Source organism: Cavia porcellus, unplaced genomic scaffold (assembly GCF_034190915.1).
Source record: "Cavia porcellus strain 051 isolate PalLab524CR breed Dunkin Hartley unplaced genomic scaffold, mCavPor4.1 scaffold_19, whole genome shotgun sequence".
Classification (NCBI taxonomy): Eukaryota; Metazoa; Chordata; class Mammalia; order Rodentia; family Caviidae; genus Cavia; species Cavia porcellus.
In genome coordinates, this window is record NW_026947502.1 from 26227588 (window position 1) to 26249711 (window position 22124).

Consider the following 22124-nt stretch of genomic DNA (forward strand, 5'->3'; position numbering starts at 1 on the left):
TCTATCTTTGGCGCCACATCTGGAGCATGAAGCACTCAAGTTCACGGAAGGAACATTCATAGACCCCAGGAAGTGAACACACAGCCACTGCCGAACTCTTCACTCACACAGTGGCCCGGCATCCACAGTTCTGCTTTCCACAGCTTCAGTTACCTGCGGTCAACCGCAGTCTGAAAATATCACAAGGAAAATTCTAGAAATTTTAAACAACTTTTATTAGAGCATACTGTCATAATTGTTCTATCATTGTTGCTGATTTTTCACTATGCCTACTTTTTTTTTCTTTGGAGACAGGGTCTCATTTTGGAGTTCAGGTTGGCCTGCCTCCAGCTGGCAGCGATCCTCCTGCCTCAGCCTCCCAAGTGCTGGGGTTACAGGTGTGTACCACCACACTTGGCAATTATGCCTAATTTATAAATTAAACTTTTATTGTAGGTATATGTGGATAGGAAAAAGCACAGTATATGTAGGGTTTGGTACTACCTGTGGTTTCAGGTATTCCCTGGGAGTCTTGGAACACACCCCTCTCTGTATTATTTTTATAAAGTTCATTTTTAAAAATATGTTTGACATATGGCTAGAAATAATGGCTCTTCTCAGCCATGAAAGGATAAAATAATACGCAGCCCTGAAAGAAGAAGGCTGCTAGTCAAGCGTGGTTTCACTCACCTATAATTCCAGCACTGAGAAGGTTGAGGTAGGAGGATTGCATGGAGTTCGAGACCATCGTGGACTACGTAGGGAGCTCAAAGCCAGCATACACTACCTAATGAGACATCAACAACGACAACAGAAAGAATGGGCCGCATGTGAAATTGGTTCTTTGCTTGTTTTGCTGGATGAGATTTAGGAGCCTGTGACAGACCTCTGTAGCCTCACACATACCACAGGTGTACAGCAGAAGGTACCGAAGGTTCCAGGAGAGCCATGGACGCGCCTCCTATGGGCACGCTGCACCATGTGCATCCCCCGCATGCTGCCCCCGGCTGAGCTCCGTGGGAGTGGGATTTCGGTGGGTGCAGTGCACAGAGGGCTCTTACCTTTTCACTCTATATACTTTTATCCTCTAGAATGCTTTTTGGTGGAGTGGATTCTTTTTACAGAATGAAAAAACAGAAATGCCCTTAGCAACTTAAATTTGCTTTTGTGGGTTTTTGTTTTTTTTCTCTCAAGTCAACCCCAGGAAGTGGTGAAGGAGAACTTCGCATTCTGCTGGGGGTGGTGGTGTGGCTGACCGGGGATCACCGTGGGGAAGGACAGGGCTGCAGGTGTGGACACAGCCCTGTCCTGTGCAGATTTGCCCAGGTTGGATAACAGAAGAGGCACGGGCCGTGGGCAGGCACGGGCCCGCCACGGTGCTGATTAGAAAGTAGAGGAGGGATCTGAGTGTCCAGTGCAAGGCGGGCACAGGGAAACTGGGCTTCATGGTGTGCAACACACAGAAAAAGCACTCAACTCGTATTTGTGAGGGGCATTTAAGGACATGAGGGAAACAAGCTGACATTATTCAACTTCTAAAAGGAGACCAGAAAATAAGTGGAGCAAGTCAGGCACGGGGTGGCAAACCCTGTGGGCTTGCTCTTATTGTGTGGAAGCTAAAATGTTGATCTGGACAGAAGAGCAGCGCCTGGGAAGGGAGAGAGGAGGGCTGGTTACAGGAGAGAGAATTCTGATGACCTAGAGTAGCACAGTAGGGTAACCAGTTGACAGTGATTAACTGTGTGCTTCAAAATAGCTAGTAGAGAGGATCTCTGAATGTTCCTTGAAGAAATGGTCAGCACTCAAGAGGACGACCAGCCCAGGTTCCCTGATCTGCCTACTGCACGCTGTATGCAACCCATGAGCACGCACAGTTACTCTGTGTTGATTAAGAATAAAATAGCTCAGTAGTTGAGTGTTTGCTTAGTATGCATGAGGGCTAGGTTTGACTTCCAGCATTACAAAGAATTAAATATATTTTTTAAAGGGCAGATTACAAGCCAGGATGCAGCTCGCTAGAAGGGTGCATGCTTAGCATGCAGTAAGTTTGATACCCAATGTGACAAAAATTAAAAAATGAAAATTAAAAGGCAGACAAGTGTATATATACACTTTTCCCAGTATTTTTAAAAGCAATTAGTCTTTTAAAAACTAATATTCATTGAGAATTTATCAAGTGCACAGCACTGTTCAGATTCACACAGCCACTCCCATACATACCAATTCTATGTACAACACTTTAGAGCAGAAAAAATTATCATCCCTCCTTTTTTTTTAAGCACTAAGGACTGAATCAAGGGTCTCATGCATGCAAGACAAACCCTCTGCCACTAAGTTCTATAATCCCACCCCTTTTGATTTTATTTTGAATAAGGGTCCCATTAAGTCAGCCAAGCTGACCTGGAACTTGGAATCCTCCTGCCTCAGCTTCTCCTGAGTATTTGGGATGACAGGCATGCACCACTTTGCCCAACTATTATCTCCATTTTACAGATGAGGAAGCTGAGGTTTGGAGAGATTAAACAACTTGCAGGACATCATCTACCGTGTTCTTCTCCACTCCCTGGTCCTACAGCTTTCCATGCACAGAAAAAAAGACTGGACGCAGACTACAAAGACAGTGGTCTATTCAAACAGCTTAGACTTGAATTCTCCTCTTTGTGTTATCATTCCAAATTTTCTACAGGACCATCTATCTATCTATATACATCCATCCATCCATCATTTATTGTGTTTTTCTGATTACCAATACTAAAGCAGTGGTTTATTAAAAATTCAACATTTTCGAGTTTTTGTTTTGTTTTTTGAGACAAGGTCTCACTCTGTAGTCCTGGCTGGCCTCAAACTCACAGCAATCCTTCTGCCTCAGCCTCCCAAATGCTGGGATTACAGGTGTGCACTACCACACCCCCCAACATTTACAGATTTAAAAGTTCCTATAATCTTAACAGAGATAAAACATTTAAGACTATACAGCTCCAAATTTATTTATTGAAATAAAAAGTATATGTAAATTGGGTGTAAACGTGCCTGTAATCCCAGTTCTTTGGGAGGCTGGGCAGGAGGACTGCAAGTTTGAGCCTAGCATAGGTAATTTATTGACTTGAGATCCCGTTTCAAAATAAAACATTAAGAGCTAGATTATAGCTTCATGTGAAGGCCCTGAACTAAAGCCCCAGCACACACACACACACACACACACACACACACACACACACACACAAAAATGTAAATAAAAATATCCAAATCATTTTTATGTAAAACTGTCACTCAGTATCTGAGTAAGATTGGTTTCAGGGCCACCTCTCCCCCATCCAGCAGCTGCTCAAGTCCCTGTGTAAAACAGGGTGTGCAGTATTCACATATAACCTGGTATTATGTAAATCATCTCCAGATTACTAATGATGCTTAACATAACGTAAGGGCTATGTAAATATATGTTATGCTGTTTTATTTAGGAAATGATGCGAACAAAAAACCTTTACACATGTGGTATAGATGTATATATATACACAGAGGGACAGACAGACAGACAGATAGAATATGAACTTGAAAATTCTACGTGTGTCGGGAATGGGATCCAGGACCTGGAGCACACTGAAGATATTTTTTTTTCTTTCTCTTTTTTCCCTACACTTGAATCTAAGGCCTTCACACTGAGGTACATCCCCAATCTTTTATTTTTTTTTTTTTATTTTTCATTTTGAGACAGGATCCTGCTAAATTGCCCAGGCTAAATTCAATCTTGTGATCCTCCTGCCTTGGCCTCCCAGAGGGCTGAGATTATAGCTATCATCAGACCTGGCCTACCTTGAAGTACTTCTGATCAACAGTTTATTAGATCCAAGAATACAGAACCTGGGCTTGTGGTGGGTTGACATATTTGCTGCTTATTTTTAAAAAAGTAATTAGATCAAACATTCTACTTTGTAAGCTGTTTGTTCCCCCTTATATCACATTACACATCACTGCTTCTCATCTGAAACAAAGCCTTGCTATGCTGCCCAGGCTCAGCCTGAACTTGTGGGTTATGATTCTTTCTGTTCGGCTCCCCCAAGCAGCTGCAGCTATGCCATCACACCTTCTATGGATCCTACACCTCTGCAAGAAATCACACGTTTTTAGCCAGGCACAGTGGCACACGCCTGTAATCCCAGCACTCAGGAGGCTGAGGCAAGAGGATCACCATGAGATCAAGATCAACCTGAGCTACAAGACAAGACTGTCTCAAAAAGGGGGGGGGGTTCCAGTTTAATTTTCAACAGCTAAAAAAAGATTCTGTTGTATGATTGAATCATATTAATCCTCTAGTGGCCTACATCCACGTGGGTTATTTGTGATTTCCTGTAATTACAAATATTGTTGCCTTGAATACCTTTCCATCTACCTTTCTATCCAAGTATAAATATCATGTGTTACTTTGAGAATAAAAAAGAAATCAGTGCCAAATGCATAGTACATTACATACACACACGAAAGCAGTGAAATTAGGATGCAGGAAGATGTGACAGTCAGGTAACCAAGACACGAGGAGCCCCGCAAAGCACTCACGGCTGCCTCACCACATCCGGGCTAGCTCGGGGGCAGGGCACCTGCCTGGCGTGCTCCAGGCCCAGGTTCCGACCCCAACTGCAACTGATTCATCCATCAACAGCAAACTCGCTGCCCACTGTGCACCTCTCTCCTCATGGAGCCCCACCACACATCGAGCTCCCACCCAAGGTCTGCAGTACCCAGGTGGCTCTCGGCCAGCAATGGGGGTGAACAGCCTCACCTGGGGCGACTGACACGTGGGCAGCTGGCGTGTGAGGTGTTACAATGCCCTCCACTGTCACAAGGAGCCAGAGCACTCCTGACACACAGGAAGTGAGAGCCTGTGGTGCTAAGGTCCTGCATGGTGAAAACTGCCCCTTCTGGGGCTGGGGATTTAGCTCAGCGGCATAAACACCTGCCTTGCAAGCAGGCAGTCGTGAGTTTGATCCCCGGTACTGATAAAAAGGAAAAAGACAAAAAAAATGAAAATGAAAAAGAAAAAAAAAAAAAGAAAACTGCCCCTTCCAAAACGTCAGCTGTCCCCCAAGGACCCGCACTAGCCAGGCCCTCCTTGAGGCCTTTGAGACCAGGAAGCAAGCCAGGCCGAAAACCTGTAAGATGAGCACAGTCCCCACCCCTGGGACGGCTCCTGGCGTGTGATACATACAAAGTGTCTAGCCTAATGCCTGACCCCAAAGGGACTTCATAAACCCAGCAGATGTGCGAAGCTTTTTTATTCTTCTCCCTCCGATGCTTATTTCTCATCCCCATGCCCGTACCCACAAGGCACCTTCTTCCTGGACCACCCTGCCCGATCACGTCTAGCTGCAAATAACCAGCATCCTTACTATGCAGTCCACTCTCCTTCTTGTAGTTTCCTTTTGCTCCCAACTCCCAGGCCTAAGCCGGGGAACAAAACTCCTGTCTCCGACACTTCCTGGACCAGCACCGGTTCCTCGGCCAGTAGGCCTAGGATTCCACCCTGGCTCTGTCCTTGCTAGCTCTGTGACCTGGAGCAGGTGCCCACCCTCTCTGGGCCCTCACAGCACACAGGACACAGCTTTAGTTGATGGTACACATTTCTGTCGCCACTTGTATTACAACCCCTGAGATTTGCAGTCACAACGCTCAACGCCAGTACTGTTCTTTGTGGACATACACTGGAATGCTCCTTAAGGACATCAAGGGAGCTACTAGAGAAAGTCCTGAGAGTGACACTGCTATGCTGGAAGGAGGGGACTGAGTGTGGAGAGAGGGATGAATGAACTATTTACCTGTCAGACGTGGGAAATGGAGTGGAAAATAGAGTGAGTGCAGTCAAATAAACAAGAAAGGGAGAAGCATCTCCCTCGTGGCAGAAAGATGCTCTCTTAATTCTCACCTCCATGCATCCTTCCACCATGCAGCAGCATCTGGGGTGACAACCTGGCCACCAGATGAGCCTGGAGCCACCTTCTGCACTGCATGGGCTTCGTTTAATAAGCATTTGTTTTTCATCAAAAGACAAACTTCCTGAGGCTCCAGGAGCACCACTCAGGCACATTTACAATGTGGAGTAAAGATAACAGGAGTCCAAGGTGCACGCCGTGGAGTGAATGGCAGCCAAGGGCATGTCCACGTGATTCAGGCTGAAGAACTTACTGAGAGCACAGAAAGAGACGGTAAAGAGCCAGGCTCCTGGTACACTGCTGGCTTCTGACCACAGTCACGTGCTTTCCACCTCTGTGGATCTGACCAACTGAGGTTCAGAACACTGTGGGGGAGAAGGCAGCCCTGCAGCCCTGGCATGTGGATGGGCTCACTCTCCACTGTGGGTGCTGAGCTGTGCCTGTAGGGTGCTCAGCTGCACCCCTGGCCTCTACTCATCCCACACCCAAGTTCCCTGAAGACACTGACAAATGTCCCCAAGGTGCAAAGTCACCTGGGTTGAGAACCACTGGTCAGCAGATGGAGATGGTGCTGGCCAATAGTCCAGGGCTAGAGGGTTGAGGATCGTCCATCTCCTGCAGGCCATGGGAGGGAGACCAAGCCCAAGCTCCCTCTCCCTGAAAGGGCCAGGCCACCCCTGCCCTCAGCCAACGCCCTCAGGCAGGCACCGTGTGGCCCTGCCTTTCCCACCAGGGCCACCCTCTCCCCGTCACCTGGTCACCCCCCTTACCCAGCCTGATGTCTCCCTCCAGGGTCATCAGCACGTTGCCAGCCTTCAGGTCACGGTGGATGATCTTCTTGCTGTGCAGAAAGGTGAGGGCTTCTAGCATCTGGCGGCAAACAACCTGAATCTGGGGCTCAGTGAGGCCTCTGTCCAGCTCTGGAAAAAGTTCAGCAAGCACTTAACATGAGCAACTGAACTGCAGGCATTTGACCTTATTGACCCATTTCATCCCCAAAAGCTCTATGGAACAGGCAAAGATATTATTTCCATTTCACAGATGGTCACTTGCTGCATTTCACGGAGGTCACTTGCTCAAGGCCACAAAGTGGGGAAGACACAGATCTGAGATTCAAACCAGAGTCTCACTTCAGAGTTCAGGTTCATAAATACAACCCCAGTAACATGCAGAGATGCACTGTGTCAGCAGACATAGACTGTCTTACTCCGTGTTCCACCGCTATAACAAAATACCTGGTACCCGGTAACTGATGAAGTTTATTTGGGTTCAAGGTTTTGGGGGACTGGGAAGTTCAAGAACATGGTGGCAATATGTGATGAGACCTTCTTGCTGATCCTGACGTGGAGGAGGGCATCACACGATTGTGTGTGTGTGTGTGTGTGTGTGTGTGTGTGTGTGTGTGTGTGCAGTATTAGGGATCAAACCCAGGACCTTGCACATTGCTAGGCAAGCACACCACCAAGCTATACCCCAGTCTTTCTCTTCCACATCTTAGAAAGCCACTAATCCCATCACAGAAACCCTATTCTATCACCTCATCTAATCCTAGTCACCTTCCAAAGTGCCACCTCTCAACGCCATTAACATCTGAGTCCGGGAGTTAAGTTCTGAACACATGAACTGTGGGGGCCACAGTTAAACCACAGCATCTGGGAGCGCTTTTTAAGCATCGGGCTCTCTGCCTGGTGCTCAGGTGCAGAGAGGGACATGGACACAGTGAAGGATGCTCAGATACTTGGGCTATGCTTTGAGGGAAGACAGGAGAGAGAGCCGGACAAGGGCATCCCAGGTCAAGACCAGCAGAAGCACAGCCTGGGGGCGGGGCAGACATGAGCTGGTACTCAGGAAGTGTCTCTGCCTGCCTCTCCCGGTGGCCAGGAATCCACAAGGCCTAATTCTCTGCCAGGTCCATTAGGAATGGTCAGAATAAACACAGCCAGGGCTGTGAAGCCGGGGCTGGGCTGAGAAGCTGGGGCCCAAACAAGAGTCCTGAACCAGGACCCCTCTCTCTGGGGTCTGCAAGCTGCTCCTTTCCAAGTGGCCTCATTCTTAACCTCTGTGTCCTCAGCCGGAGCCTGAACCCACGCTCTGCTCTCCACAGCTCGTGGTTCCTGACAGGAAGCTAAGCACTCCTTTGTCTCCTGGTCTATAGATAGGACGATAGGGGCTGGGGATTTAGCTCAGTGGCATAAGCGCCTGCCTTGCAAGCAGGCAGTCGTGAGTTCAATCCCTGGTACCGATAAAAAGGAAAAAGACAAAAAAAAAAAAAAAAAGAATATAGATAGGACGATTACAATTTACGAGGTTGGGCTCTGTGCACAAAGCATGTTCATTTTTCAAGGTGTCAAATAAGCAATAAAAAGTGATTCTAACAACCAAGTGTGGTAGCATAGGCTTGTAATCCCAGCACTCGGGAGCTTGAGGCAGGAGGATCACAAGTTCCAGGCCAGCCTGGACAAGCCAGCAAAAACCTGGTTACTGTTATGCTGATTCTGAAATGAGTCCAGGGCTGGGGTATCAGCAGTAATTTTTTTAAAACATGTTTTAAAAAATGTGACTTATTCATGTCTGATTTACTGAGATAAAAAAAATCAACAACAAAGTAATGATATTCTACAGATAATTAGGATCTAATCACCACCATGCTTAAGCCTTTATAATGTGCCAGACACTGTACTAGGACTTAGTACATAATTTCACCTAAGCCCCACACTAATCACATGACTATGGCCTGATGCATTCCTCAAAGTCAGGTTTATTGAGGTTACATATGGTAAAATTCGCTTTTGTTTGAATGTACAGCTCTATAAATTTTAACAGTCACATAATCCATCACAATTTAGTTCCGGAACACTTCCACCATTTCCTAAATTTTTCCACGCCCTTCGAAGTCAAAACCTCCCCGCTCCGGTCCCTCGGTGCCCCCTCATTTGACTTCCGGCCCCATTGTTTCACCCTTTCCTGGAACCCATAAAACTGGACTCATACATGCAAAGCCTTTGAAGCCCAATACATTTTTAAGCACAGATTTTACTTACAGAGCATTATATGAATGCCTTCTCCTTACTGTTTAAAAATTACATCAGCTCTGCTGTGGTGGCTGTTAAGTGTAGGAACTTGGAGGCTGGGGCAGGAAGATGAAGAATCTGAGGCTAGCCGGGGTAATTTTGAGAGGCTGGTCTCACACTATGAATTCTAAAGCAACGGCTGGGGTGTGACTGAGTGGCAGAGCATTTGCCCAGCAAGTGGGAAGCCCTGAATTCAGTCCTCCAAAGTGGAAAACCAAACCACAGATTTCTGATGCCATCTCTGATCCCAGCCCTGAGTCTTTAATTAGATGAGGATTTGGAGCCTAAGCGTCTTCATAGCAGGCAGGACATGGCCAGTCATGTCCTTCTCACTCTGAACAGCATGAGGTGTCAGACTAGAGCGGCCACACAGTGACTGGCTACATGGAGATTCTGCCCATCTCACCAAAGGGCCAGCTCAGGGCCCCACAGCTAGAAACAAACAACTAGGAATGAACCCAGGTTCCCAGGCACCTGTGCAGGCTGGTAAGGGCTCCAAGCCCTGGACAATGGCAGGGTGGAGGAAGGGCAGGAAGCCCCTAGGCAGGGCAGGTGTCGGTGGGCGGCCAGGCAGGCACACGGGTCCTTCCTTATCAAGTGACTGCACCCCAGCTTCTCACACCTTGATTCCCAGAATGTTTTCCCCAGAAACCAGTTTGAAAATTTTGGCTCCTTAGTATCTTGTGAATCCCAACTCCTACAAAGCTATCATTTTGATTGTCAGACTCATCCTCAAGGATATTGTCTGTTGAGAGAGCCAGTATCTCCTTTCCCACTGTCATTTACCTGCCTGCGGGCTCAACGAGGGGGGCTGGGACATTCTCCAAGGTCCATATGGTACAGACGGTCCTCAGCTTAGCACTTCGGGAAATGGTGGACTCTTTAAGGGGCGGGCCCTCGGGACAGACTGAGGGTCACTGAGAGAGTGCCCATGATGCGGTCAGTGGGTGCTGGCCTCTTCCTGTTTTTCTCTCCCAGTCATGAGGTCAGGGCTGCTTCTACCATGGGCTCCACAACCCTACCATGATGCATTGCCTGGACACAGGCTCAAAGCAATAAACCATGAACTGAAACTTGCCAAACTGTGAGCCAAGATAAACCTTTCCTCTTTTTAATTTTCTTCTTTGATTTTCTTAGGCACTTGTTATAGTAACAGAACATGACTACCATAACACTCTGCACGGAAGTTCTGTGGGTCCAGCCAATCTATGGCTCCTGCCACAAAAATGGGGATGATCTGCTATAAATGTGAGACAGCCCTGAGATGAATGGGCGAAGGGGAGACTGGACAGATGGATGGCTTTCCTACAACATTCTGCTGGACGTCTCTTTCCTGAGCCACTGAAGAATCCTGGGCTTGCCATTCACCTTATGTCGACCTGACCTGTGGCCGCTTGTCACTGACTGCCCTGAGGGCCGGTACAAGCAGGGAGCAATGCAGGACAGGCAGTGACTGGGATTTGTGTCTCTGTTCTGCTCTGTGATGGGGCAAGCTCCTCCTTAACCTCCAGGTCAGTCTGATTAAGAATAAAACATAGCCAGCGCCACATGCCTGTAATACCAGCACTCTGGGAAGCTGAGACAGGGGAATCTCAAATTCAAGCCAGCCCCGAAACTTAGTGACTCAGACTCTGGCTCAAAATAAAAAATAATGAAAAGGCTTGGATATAGCTGTTCACACTTGTCCAGGACATCAGGGCTGAGAACATCACCAGCAAGGATTTGCAAAATGGGTGGGTGCTGTAGGTCAGATGCGTCCCCAAAAGACCTGTGCTGGAAGCTTGATTCCCAGTGCAGCAGTGTTGACAGGGGATTCTGGGAAGTGCCAGGTTCTGCGTCCATGAATGGGTGAATGGCACAGTTATGGGGGTGGACTGGTTATGGTGGAGGTGGGTTCCTCATGGAGGATGACAGCAGCTTCCCTTCTCTCCTGCATCTGCCATCCACCACTGGATGGCCCAGCAAGAAATCTGCACCACACACCGGTACGTGGCTTTTGGACTTCTCGGTCTCCATGAGTCCTACCAGTCTCCGTCCTTTCCGAGTACTGTCTGGGCTCAAGTGTTCTGTACAGCAGTGGAAAAGGACGAAGACTGTGGGTGACCCACTTTTCAAAGAAACTCCCTGTAAGGGGTAGTGACACGCTCCTGTAATTCCAGCTACCTGGAGAGCTGAGGCGAGAGGATCTGAATTTAAGATCAGCTAGGACAATTTAGTGAGACTCTGTTCAAAAATAAAATAAACTGGGATGCAGCTCACTGGCAGAGCACCCTGGGATTGATCTCCAGTACTGCACACACACAGAAGGCCCCTTAAGCATCTCATTCTCACTCCTAAGTGTGTCACGTGGTCATTTAGGTGTGGTCACGTGAGGGGTCACAACCATGTTACAGCCAAGAAGGCTCGTGGGTGAGTGATTGGTGAAGGACCTGGGCCTCCAAATGGCAAGGGCTGGTCTGCCAATGACTGCTCAGCAATGTCCAAGAGCTGACCCTTCGGGGGACAAAGCAGAGAGGTGCTCAGAGGCTACAGACTCACAGGGCAGCAGGGGAGAGGGACCATCCAGGAGGCAAACTCACCCAGCATGATGGCGTCAACGGCTCCCCCAGGACAGAACTCGATCATGATCTGCAGAAAACACAAGGCATAGTGGGTGAGCAGGGGTGCCCTGCCCTAGAGGGAGAGACCTCCACAGGCCATGACCTCAGTGTGCTGGTCCCCAGCCTGTCCCCTCCTCCTCCTGCCAACCTGTCCCCAACCTCACAGGTGGCTCTGATGCCAGAGCAGCTGCCTGGGAGCTTCATGTTTCTGAAAAAGAGAAACCAACCTGCCATAGAAGCCCACACTTCAGTCTTCCCCACCAGACCTGCACCTCGCTTCCACCGGCCTGATCCCTCAGGGCCACCTGTCGGCCGCCCTACTTTCCATGCTGCATGGCCACGGCCCTGGAGGCTACCTTCCTGCCCTCATCCACAGCAGCCACACCTCACAGGACCCCACGCCCTTCTCTCCTCCTCGCCAGCTTCCACAGCCCAAGCTCGATCTGCCTCAAGCATCAGGGAAACCAGGTCTTCAAGGTCAGTTCAGATGGGGAAACTGAGGCTCCAAAAGGGGGTAGGGCTGGCCAAGGCCACAGATTATTTGGAGGCAGATCCTGGGCTGCAAAGGACTCTGCATCCATCAGACACCTTCCTGCACCCCTAGTGGGCCCTGGAAGAACCATGCCCTTAGGCCCTTTCAGGGCTCCCAGCCTAGTGCCAGGGCCAGAAAAGCAGGAATCTAGTTAAAAAGCACAGCAGGTAGTCACACACACACACACACACACCCGTCTCACGGTCTGCTCTTTACTTTCTTCTGACACACTCAGGCTCATGTCCATGTGCAAAGATGCTTGCCCATCTCACCGAATGAGGGACAGGAGCACACACTTTGAGCACTCCCAGACCACTCCCCAGCCCTGTCACTCCGCCACAGCCAAGGCCCAGAGCCACTGCCTGTGGGGTGGCCAAGAAGGCCACTCTGTAAACAGGAAGCAGCCCTTGACCCTGACCCAGTGGGACCCACGCCAGCTCTCCAGACTGGGCTGAGCCACAGTAAGGTGTGGGTGACACACCACAACCTTCCCGGGAATGGAAAGCATCTACAAGCCCGCCAGGGTGCCTGGCCCCGGCTGGGACACAGTCAACATGAACTGCTATTATAACTCCTTCCTGGGCTCCCGGACCTGTAGGATTTTGTTGTTTCTGGTCTGTTTTTTGAGATTCCATGAAAGTCACATCTCTTCTCTCCCAGGAAAATGCAAAATAGGTACCGATGTGAGTGTGTAATTCCACAGCCACTGAATCCTTGGGCACCCCGCAGGGCCACCACCACAGCCAGGGCAGCAGCCGTGCCTGGCTAACTGCATCTCACCACCCGTCTACCCTCAGTCCCACCAGCCATCTCTGTCACACGGGCCCCACCACGGACTTGTAGGATTTTCTACGAAGACCAGATGGGGTGCTGCCTGTAGCGTACAGGAGACAGCTCTGAGGTTCATAACAGGGCCAGGCCCCGCCCTCTTCTCTGACAGAGAACCATCCAAAAGGAAACAGCAGTAGACTTAAGTTCAGTAATAGCAGTGCCTCTTCACTGACTATGTGATTTTAGATAAGTCAGTCTCCCTGAGCCTCAGTTTCCTCCTCTGTAAAATAGCACTAATTTTTTTTTTTTCTTTTTTTTTTTTGAGCCAGGGTCTGGCTTTGTAGACTAGCCTCATCTCAAGATGCTCTTCCTGCCTCGGCCTCCCAAGTGCTGGGATCACACGTGTGCACTGCCACACCTGGCCCAAAACAGCACTAACAAACTCTGCCTCCATCTTCAAGACAATTAAATGAGATTCCTGGCATGAAAGCTACACTATTAATACATACTTATTGGCTCTCTAGCAAATGTGACACTTTTCAGCAGAAAAACGTCATACTCAGATCACATTAGTCGGGCTGCCTACAAAATATGCCTTCCCAAAACAACAGTTTATCAACTCACCCTCAGCGGCTCTGAAGAGCCAGTGTGAGACGTGGCTACACCCAGGCGGGTCCTGCATCTTGCAGCGAAACCATCCCTTGCACAACACCGTTCGTTACCCAAGGTCCCCACAACTCATCTCTCCCAGGTCAGGACTAGGAAAGCTTGTGCATTTTGCAATTCTGGTTCATTTCCTCTGCTTCAGTTCAAGAGTTCCGCACACCATTTTTGCTTTGGCTGCCGGGAAGCTCTGAGTGAAGTAACCTTCCTCAGCTTTGGTTTGATTCTCCCACCCTACTCACTGCTTTCAGTTTTTACAGGTCTAGGGGATTCAGTCTTCAGCTGGGGAGCAGCAACAGGCTGCAGGGGATTTGTATTATAAATCTGCCAGGGCCGGGTGTGGTGGTGCACAACTGTAATCCCAGCACTTGGGAACGCAGGAGGATCACTACGAGGTTGAGACCAGCCTGGGGTACATAGTGAGTCCAAGGCCAGCCTGGACTACACAGCAAGACCCTGGCTCAAAATATAAATAAATAAAATAAAAATAAAGTAAAAAATAAATCTGTCAGGGCTGGCCCAGACATACATGGGCTTTAGTGACTGAAGCACTAATCTGATAGTAAACACTGGGACAGCCACTGCCCTCCAGCTCTGGGTTCTGCATCCACAGATTCAGTCAACTTCACATTGAGCACTCCTGAAAAAGTGCCCCGGTACTGAACATAGAAAGTTACTTCTTCTCACTGTTCCCTAAACGATACAGTGTAACAACTGACAACTGACGCTGCATGTCCACTGTGTTAGGTGTCAGAAGTAATCTGGAGATGGTCCAAACTGCACAGGAGGGCTGGGTGGTGACCCAAACACTGCGCCCTGTCACGCGTCTGCAGACTTTGGTATCCACTGGAGCCAACCTCCCCATACAGGAAGAGGAGACCACAGCAGTGCTAATAATAAATGCAAACAAAATAATCTCAGTGCCTCTGGAAGTTAATAAATACACATGGGAGAAGAGAGGATGGGACATGTCCTTCACTGGAGTACTACACTTTCATCTTTTATTCAATCAAAACGTGTCATAAAACGTTTATCAGAAATGAACCTTTTTTTTTTTAATGGAAAAAGACTATTCTGTTGGACATGGTGGCACAGCCTGTAACCCAGGCACTCTGGGGGACCGAGGCACAACTTAGCAAGCTCCCATGTCAACATCAAGTAATACAAAAGGCTGGAGATGCAGCTTGATGCAAAGGCTGTGGGTCCCCTGCACCACACAAAGAGGGCAGAAAAGATGGAAGAATAAAGGAAGGAAGACGAAAAGGAGAAAAAAGAAAGGACTAGATGGAAAAAAAGCCTGGCTGCAGTTCCTGTGAGGAGGACAGGGTGTCCATGCGTCCGACTGCCCATGGTGCTGTTACCACAGCTCTTTGGAGACACAAGCTCCTAGGGACCAGCAGAAGTACAGCTGTCACCAGCTCCCAGCACACAAGTTCTGGTTCCTGAATCAGCCAAGGCACCGAGCAGCTCAACTTCTTCTTCTTTTTTTTTTTTTTTTTTGGTACCAGGATCAAACTCACAACCATACACTTGCCGGGCAGGTGCTTATACAGCTGAGCTAAATCCCAGCCCTGCAGCCTAGCTTCTAAGTAGTTCAGGGTTTTCTCCAGGCCTATGGACCTGAAGTTTGGGATGGGTTTGATGTATCAGCAAATAGCAACTGAGTCTCCACCAAAGGCCCACATTGCTATGCACAATGGGGGTCCGTTAAAGTAGCATTCAATCAACAAATACTGTCTGAGCTCTTAGTCCTGTCAAGCCTGGAGACTAAGAACCCAGGACAAATGTGACAGGCTCTTGCCTAAGACCAGAGGCATAGCAAGGGGCAGAGAGGAGCGCTGCAGCCCCCAGGACCATGCTACCAGGAGCCTGTGGAGGCTATCCTGGGCATCCTGAAAGAGGTATCCCAGGAGAGGTGACCCTCGGGCTGCTTATAAAGGGAGAATTTTGCTAATGGAGAAGGCTGAGGACATTGCAGACAGAACAAGGGCAGAAGCAAGGCATCATGGGAGAAGGTAGCAAGTGGGCAGCATGGAGCACGGGTTTCAGGAGGGCGGAAGCAGAGCAGGCTGGAAGAGTCGGGAACTAGAGCCTCAATGTTTCAAAGTATGAGCCTTCCCTGGGAAGTGTGTGTGTGTGTGTGTGCAGGTGACCCAGGGTTTCAGTGGCCAGGTCTCTGCTTCAGAGCAATCCCTCTGGATAGGGACTCTTTGGAGGCTGGAAAAGGCAAGAGTGGATTTTCAGCAGAAGACAGAAAAGAGTGTGCTTTATCAGGCCTGCTGCCTGGGGCATCATACAGGGGCTGCCTCCCACGCCAACATGGCATTTCTTCCTTCCCTTTTGTGAAAAAGCCATGTGACCTTGCTGGGATTTATCCCATCTCAGGCAAGAGGGAGAAAGAGGGAAGGGAGGGCAAAAGCAGTGTACCATGCTTCATGGTCTCACTCTAGAAGCAAAGGAAAACACAGCCCAGTGGCTGCAGGCAGCCATCTTGCAACCACGAGGGAAACCAATATGAAAGCAAAGCAGATGTACTCAGGACACAGAGAACCAGCAAGACGGAGATGAAGCCCTGCTCTCACCCCCCTCCTTAACTGGCTTTTCAGCTAAAATGATACATCTCTCTGGTTGTCTAGGTTAGCTTGAGGTCTGCTATTACAAAAGCGTAAGACATGTGGAATATGAATTAGGGCCACAGGAGAGGAGGATGAGGAGGCCAGCTTGATGGGCAAGTAAGCAGCTCCTGGAGCATCCTGCACTCCAGGTGGTACCACGTGAAAATGCTACACCTCGGTTCTCAAACTTTTGTGGGTAGGTCACCTGCCAGGTGAGCGTGCATCAACTCTGGGCGATTCCGTGGTCACAGGTGGAGCCCATGAGCCTGCATTTCTCACTGTGCTCGGCTGCTGCAGGGTCCCCAGAACACACCTGGGAACTGCTTCTGGATGGAGATTCTCAGCTGGGCGAGGGGCCTCCCCAGGTCACACCTCTGTTATCCCTCACAAGACCACAGTGTGACACTGTGGCAGGGACACCTGCAGGCAAATGGCATGAGGACTGCCTATCTGAGGCGCCTGCGCTGAAGCTCTGCATGTCCCCCAGGCCCTCGGGAACTGCATGGTGACAGACAGTGCTGGAGATGCTCCAACTAACAGCTGTGTGCATTTACAGAGCCTCCCAGCTGGAAAACATAACACAACACAAAAAGACCCTTGGGGGCCTGTGAGAATATTGAGGGTCACATGGGGGTAAGGAGAAATACTACCAAGTGCTGCCATGAAAGAAAAACATCAACATTATGCACAGAGGTTTGTGTTTTTTTTTTTGTACTGAGGATCAAACTCAAGACCTCATGCTTGCCAGGCAGGCGCTTATGCCGCTAAGCTAAATCTGCGGCCTCCATCAACATTAAAAATGATTTTGCGTCAAAGGATATTAGCAGGCTGAGTGTGGTAGTGCACACCTGTGATCCCAGCCCTTGGGAGGCTCAGGCAGGAAGATCAATGTGAGTTAGAGGCCAGCCTGGACTACACAGCGAGACAGAGTCTCAAAAACTAACAGGTAAAATCTTCTAGATAAAACAAAGGGAAAAGAGCTTCATGACATTAGTCTTGAAAAACAGCATAAGCAACAAAACCAAAAATAAACAAATGAGATGATATCAAATTCAAATGCTTCTGTACAGCAAAGAAAACAGCAGAGCGAAAAGGCAATCTACAAAATGGAGAGAAAGGAAGCAGGCATGGGGTGGACAGCTGTAACCCCAGTACTCTGCAAGGCTGAGGCAGGATTGCCAAGTTCTAGCCCAGTCTGGGCAACTGACAAACTTAGCAAGACTCTGTCTTAAAAAGAAAACAAGCAAACAAACAAAAAAAGGGGCTGAAGATACAGCCCAGTGTGATAGCACTGGTTTCCATCCCAGCACCAGAAAAATGGTAAACTACACATTTAGTAAGAGGCCTGTTTCTAAAAGACATACGGAACTCCTATAACTCAGCATCAAAACCCAACAAAACTAAAATCCCAATAGGAATGGAGATTTCTTCAAGGAAGACATCCAACTGGCCTCAAGTACCTGAGAAGATGCACACCACTGAATCATCAGGGAGACCAAACTGCAAACACTGAGTACGGCCTTGCACCTGTTGGGACAGCTGTCATGAAAAGACAGGACACCAGGTGCCGGAGAGGGCGCTGTGAGTGTCCCGCATACACCGTGGGAGAAGATGGAGCGGTGCAGCTGCTAGACAGAGTGGGTCCCTAAAACATTCAAAGTGGAACACAGGGTCCAGCAGTCCGTGTCACGCATTTATCTAAAAGAATTGAAGCCAAGATCCCAACGGGCTAGCAGCACTGCCACGTTCACTGCAGCGTTACCTAGAAGAGCCGACACAGGAAAGCAATCTCAGCGTCCACAGAGGGACGCACAAAGCAAGGATGGTCTTCACAGACAATGGAATATACCTCGCCTTTTAAAAGAAAATCCTCCCATATGGAACAACCTGGATAAACTTGGGGACCCTGCACTAGCTGACATAAACCACATACAAAAGGCCAAACATGAGGATGGTATTTATACGGGGTATTTTAAATTGCCCCATTCATGGGATCCAAGTGTGGGATGGGGGCGGGTTACTAATTAACAAGTCCAGAGTTTCAGTTAAGCAACATGAATAAGCTCTAGAGCTCTCCCGCCCCACACCATACCAAGAGGCAACAAAAGAAGTATCATAAGCTTCAATTTGCTAAGAGAGTAGATCTCGGGAACTGTTCGTAGCATGCTAACTTTCTTGCAGTACCAGGGATTGAACCCAAGGCCTTTGCGCTCTGCTACATCCCTAGCCCTTTTTATTTTTAGATGCAGGATATTGCTAAGTTGTCCAGGCTGGTCTGCAATTTACAATCCCCCTGCCTCTCCTGGGATTAGCAGCATGCACCACCAAACCAGCTCTAAAATAAATAATTAAAGGAGAGAAACAGGTGAGTCTGCCTGAGCCTGGATACAGGCAACAGCTCAGGTAAGAGACACACACACACACACACACACACACACACACACACACACACACATCATCCACTGGGGACCGTGACAGCAGCCTGTTGGTCAGCTTCTTCTCTGGCTGGAGGCCAAAGGAAACTGAAAACCTGGGTTGCCCACGACTCGCCCTGAGTTCCAGTTGAACAGCTGTCACAGTGCAGCGTACCAGTTGGGCCCTTGCTGCGTGATCCTGTGGGCTGCGTCACCTCTCTGGCCATCTGCGAATCAGTGAGTATGTCCAGCAGCACCTGCCTATCCAGGTACTGTGGCGGCCCCCACCCTCCTTGGGGCTCCCTTCCAGGACGCCCATGTACTCAGCAAGCAGACTGCGCCCAGAGCCCAGCACTGTGCCTGCTCACCTCCATCCTAGGAGCAAGGCTCTGCCTCGCTGCCCCAGCACTGCCCACCAGCCAGAGTGCTTCTGAAAAGAAGAACCAGCCTGCTGGATGCTTTGAACTGACAGAGCCGGATCTGAAAATCTCCCTCCTCTGCCAGCTCAGACCCTTTTGATCCAAGCTGCTGTCTACGCCTGGCTGGCTTCCACGTTTTTATGCAGCACACAAAGTGAGCAGGGGCTGCCCTTCCACGGCCTGACTCCACGCCCTTCAACACGCCATGACACATTAGCACGGGGAATTGCCTGGTTAGTTAACGTGGGCCAGCCTCAATTTCCCCACTCATGATACCTAACAACTTGATAACTTACTCCAGGCCTTCGTTATCTTATGCTTGCTATTTGAGAGAAGCATCTGCAAAGCACCTGTACCTCACAGGGCGTACTATGCGGGCTAACAGGAGCTTAGGGCTTTGCCCCATATGCAGTAAGTACATGCTCAGTAAATGGAAGCAACTATTATCAACAGCAGATGATAATTTTATTCCCACGTTACACACGGGGAAACTAAAGCTCAGAAAAATTAAGACCAACTAATAAGTAGCACTGCTGGGAATAAACTGGGAGCCAAGTGGGTTCCAAGTCTGGGTTCTGTTTATCACCCCAACAGGAGAGATCTAGTGAGTGTCCATTTGCCCCTCCTTGTCTCTCAAGAAAGAAGCCACAAAAAAGCTTGAGTCAGAGGCCAGGGGTGGGGTCTTAAGGGCTCCTGTGTCTCCCTGCGCCGGTCCGCCCTGGGCCCTCGCAGACCACAGGCACATACCAAGGAGGCTTGTTCACCCTGAGATAAGGGGGCCAGGATGACCCGGTCCAGATAACAGAGGCTTGGACCACCCCTCAGCCCCTCCACCTTGCTTAGGCATTAACTTTACAGCCTGCAGGCTGCAAAGACAAGCAGCAGGATCAGGCAGCACTGGCCAGCCCTGGCTGTCCCCAAGAGACACCCAAGACCCGTGCAGCTCAGAGGCGAGGCGTCCACACCACCCACCATGCAGAGACATGGGCTGTAGTCCTCTCACCTCCCTGGTCTTTCCTGCAGCCCAAGTATACAACACGCACTCACTCAATACATGCTGGCCAAGCCCCTAGAACTGAAATTAAGTAAGTCACACCCAGGAGGTGAGGAGACAGTCACAGATCTGCCACCTTCTGGAAATGCCATACCCTCTTCCTGCTTTTAGCGTCTACTGTTTGGGCAGAGCTTTCTACACCTGTGATGTCACTGGCTACGCTGACATCTGAGGGTTCACTTTATCAGTGAAGAAGCAATTTATATTTTAAGTCCATCCACAGTAACCATTCACAGAGCCTCGACCTGCCCATCCCTCTATCTGTGTGGGATTAGTCCCAATACCTCCTGTGGACACCAAAATCCACAAATGCCTGGGCTCTCTATACAATGCAGTACTTGAATGCAAGCTATACACATCCTGCTGGGTATAGGAACTCATCTTCAGACAACATGTGACACCTCACACAAGCTAACCGTTATAAAATAGTGGCTATATGTGTCGCTTAGGGAACAATGACAGGGAAAAAGTCCACACGTGTTCAGATGGGTACAGTGGGGAACCAACGGAGATAGGGGCCAACTGTCCATAATCAGTGTTTGCTGGATGAATGAGTAACTATGAGTATTTCAGCGACTGTAAAATGTCCAGAAATTAGGGCAGAACGGCCAGAAAGTGACTAACACAGCTGACAGCCAGATTCTGTATGCAAAACTGGACAAAAGAATGCCAGCACCTCCCTTGACTGCCGCCCACAGGAGGAGACGAGGGCTGCCATTTCAATGCATACCCAGCCTGTGCCAAGCATTCTGGAACATTCCTTTACTTCATCCCACTTTTGCAGATGAGGCCCCTGACATCTGGTGGGGGAGGGCCATCCCTCAAGCTACTCAACTCGTAAGGGACAGACCCACGGTGTAAACCTAGGTCTGTTGGTCAAGACACAAAGATGGTGGAACCATTACAGACAGCTACATTAGGTAGAAATATCATAGGCAGTCAGACAAGGCTAGGACCTCAAAGGAGACAGTGCGGAAGAACACATTACAGCTGTGGCTAGAGGCACATTTGTTGAAGGCCAGGCCTCCAGTTATAAATTGAATGACCACACCTACATACCTCCCTAAGGATAAACAATATACTATAATCAATATTACTGGACCCAACAAAGTTTAGATAGGCATCACTCACCAGGTGGGTGACCAGGACCTGACTCATCTCTTCTAAAAAAGGTCCTGTTCTTTCCATGTAAGCTTCCTATGTGACTGGAATCAACATTACCTAAATGACTATACTTTCTTTATTAAGTTTATTGGTACAATTTAAGTACACACAATGATCACACTCATCATAGGGAATCTGTCCCCGTACGTGGTATTTTTGATCCCCCCACCCATTCTCCTATCCTCCCTCAATCCTCTTCTCCCTATTTACAAAAGCTGCTGGGCATGGTGGTGCACCCCTACAATCCCAGCACTCAGGAGGCTGAGGCAGGATTACCGTGGGTTTGAGACCCGCCTGGGCTACGCAACTGAGCTCAAGGCCAGTCTGGACTATATAGCAAGACACTGTCTCAAAAAACAAACCACCAAATAAACAACAGCAACAAAAAACTTTACTTCTGTTTCTCCCTTCTCATTGTCTTTCCCTCCCTCCCTTCCACTCTCACCATTTGAATGCTTGCTTCCTGTTTAACAGTATGTTACACTTCATGGACCTTGTTTACACTTTCGGTTTCTCACATCAGAGAAACAATGCAGTATTTACACATTTACTCATAATCTAATTGGTTGATTATAATTTTGTCCTGTATTGTACCTACCTCGGGATTTTGTACCTACCTCCTGATTTTGCTCTAGAAAGCTTCCTTAGAGAAGGGGGTTCTTTGGCAACCCCTCCTGTCTCTCAGGAGCTAACTCCCCAGTAAAGTTTTCCTCCTCTAAATCTCCACTGTCCCTTAGAATTCATTCTTCAACTTTAGGGAACACAAATTCAGCAGATCTGATATCTACCAGGTGGGGAGTAATAATGTTTCCCCTATATCCTTCAAAGGTCCTATTTCATTTAGAGGACCTATATCAGAATCACGTAGCCATGGACATGCCACTTTCCCCTCTGTCTGGGCTCATTTCTTCCTGTGGCCCT

At 48.8% G+C, this 22124-nt stretch overlaps 1 protein-coding gene across 2 annotated transcripts in view; it reads right to left on the bottom strand.

Annotated features, from left to right (window-relative positions):
* Stk10 (serine/threonine kinase 10) overlaps positions 1 to 22124 on the bottom strand; it is a 111482-nt gene that overhangs the window by 49924 nt on the left and 39434 nt on the right. Inside the window, exons 3-4 of one of the 2 annotated variants that reach the window (XM_063230786.1) lie at positions 11551 to 11599; positions 6671 to 6820 (exon numbers count right to left, since the gene is read on the bottom strand). In XM_063230786.1, coding sequence (XP_063086856.1) covers positions 6671 to 6820; positions 11551 to 11599 — 199 coding nt within the window. Of the gene's footprint in view, positions 1 to 669; positions 767 to 6670; positions 6821 to 11550; positions 11600 to 22124 lie in introns of those variants that run through there. The other variant, XM_063230787.1, reaches the window with a different exon arrangement.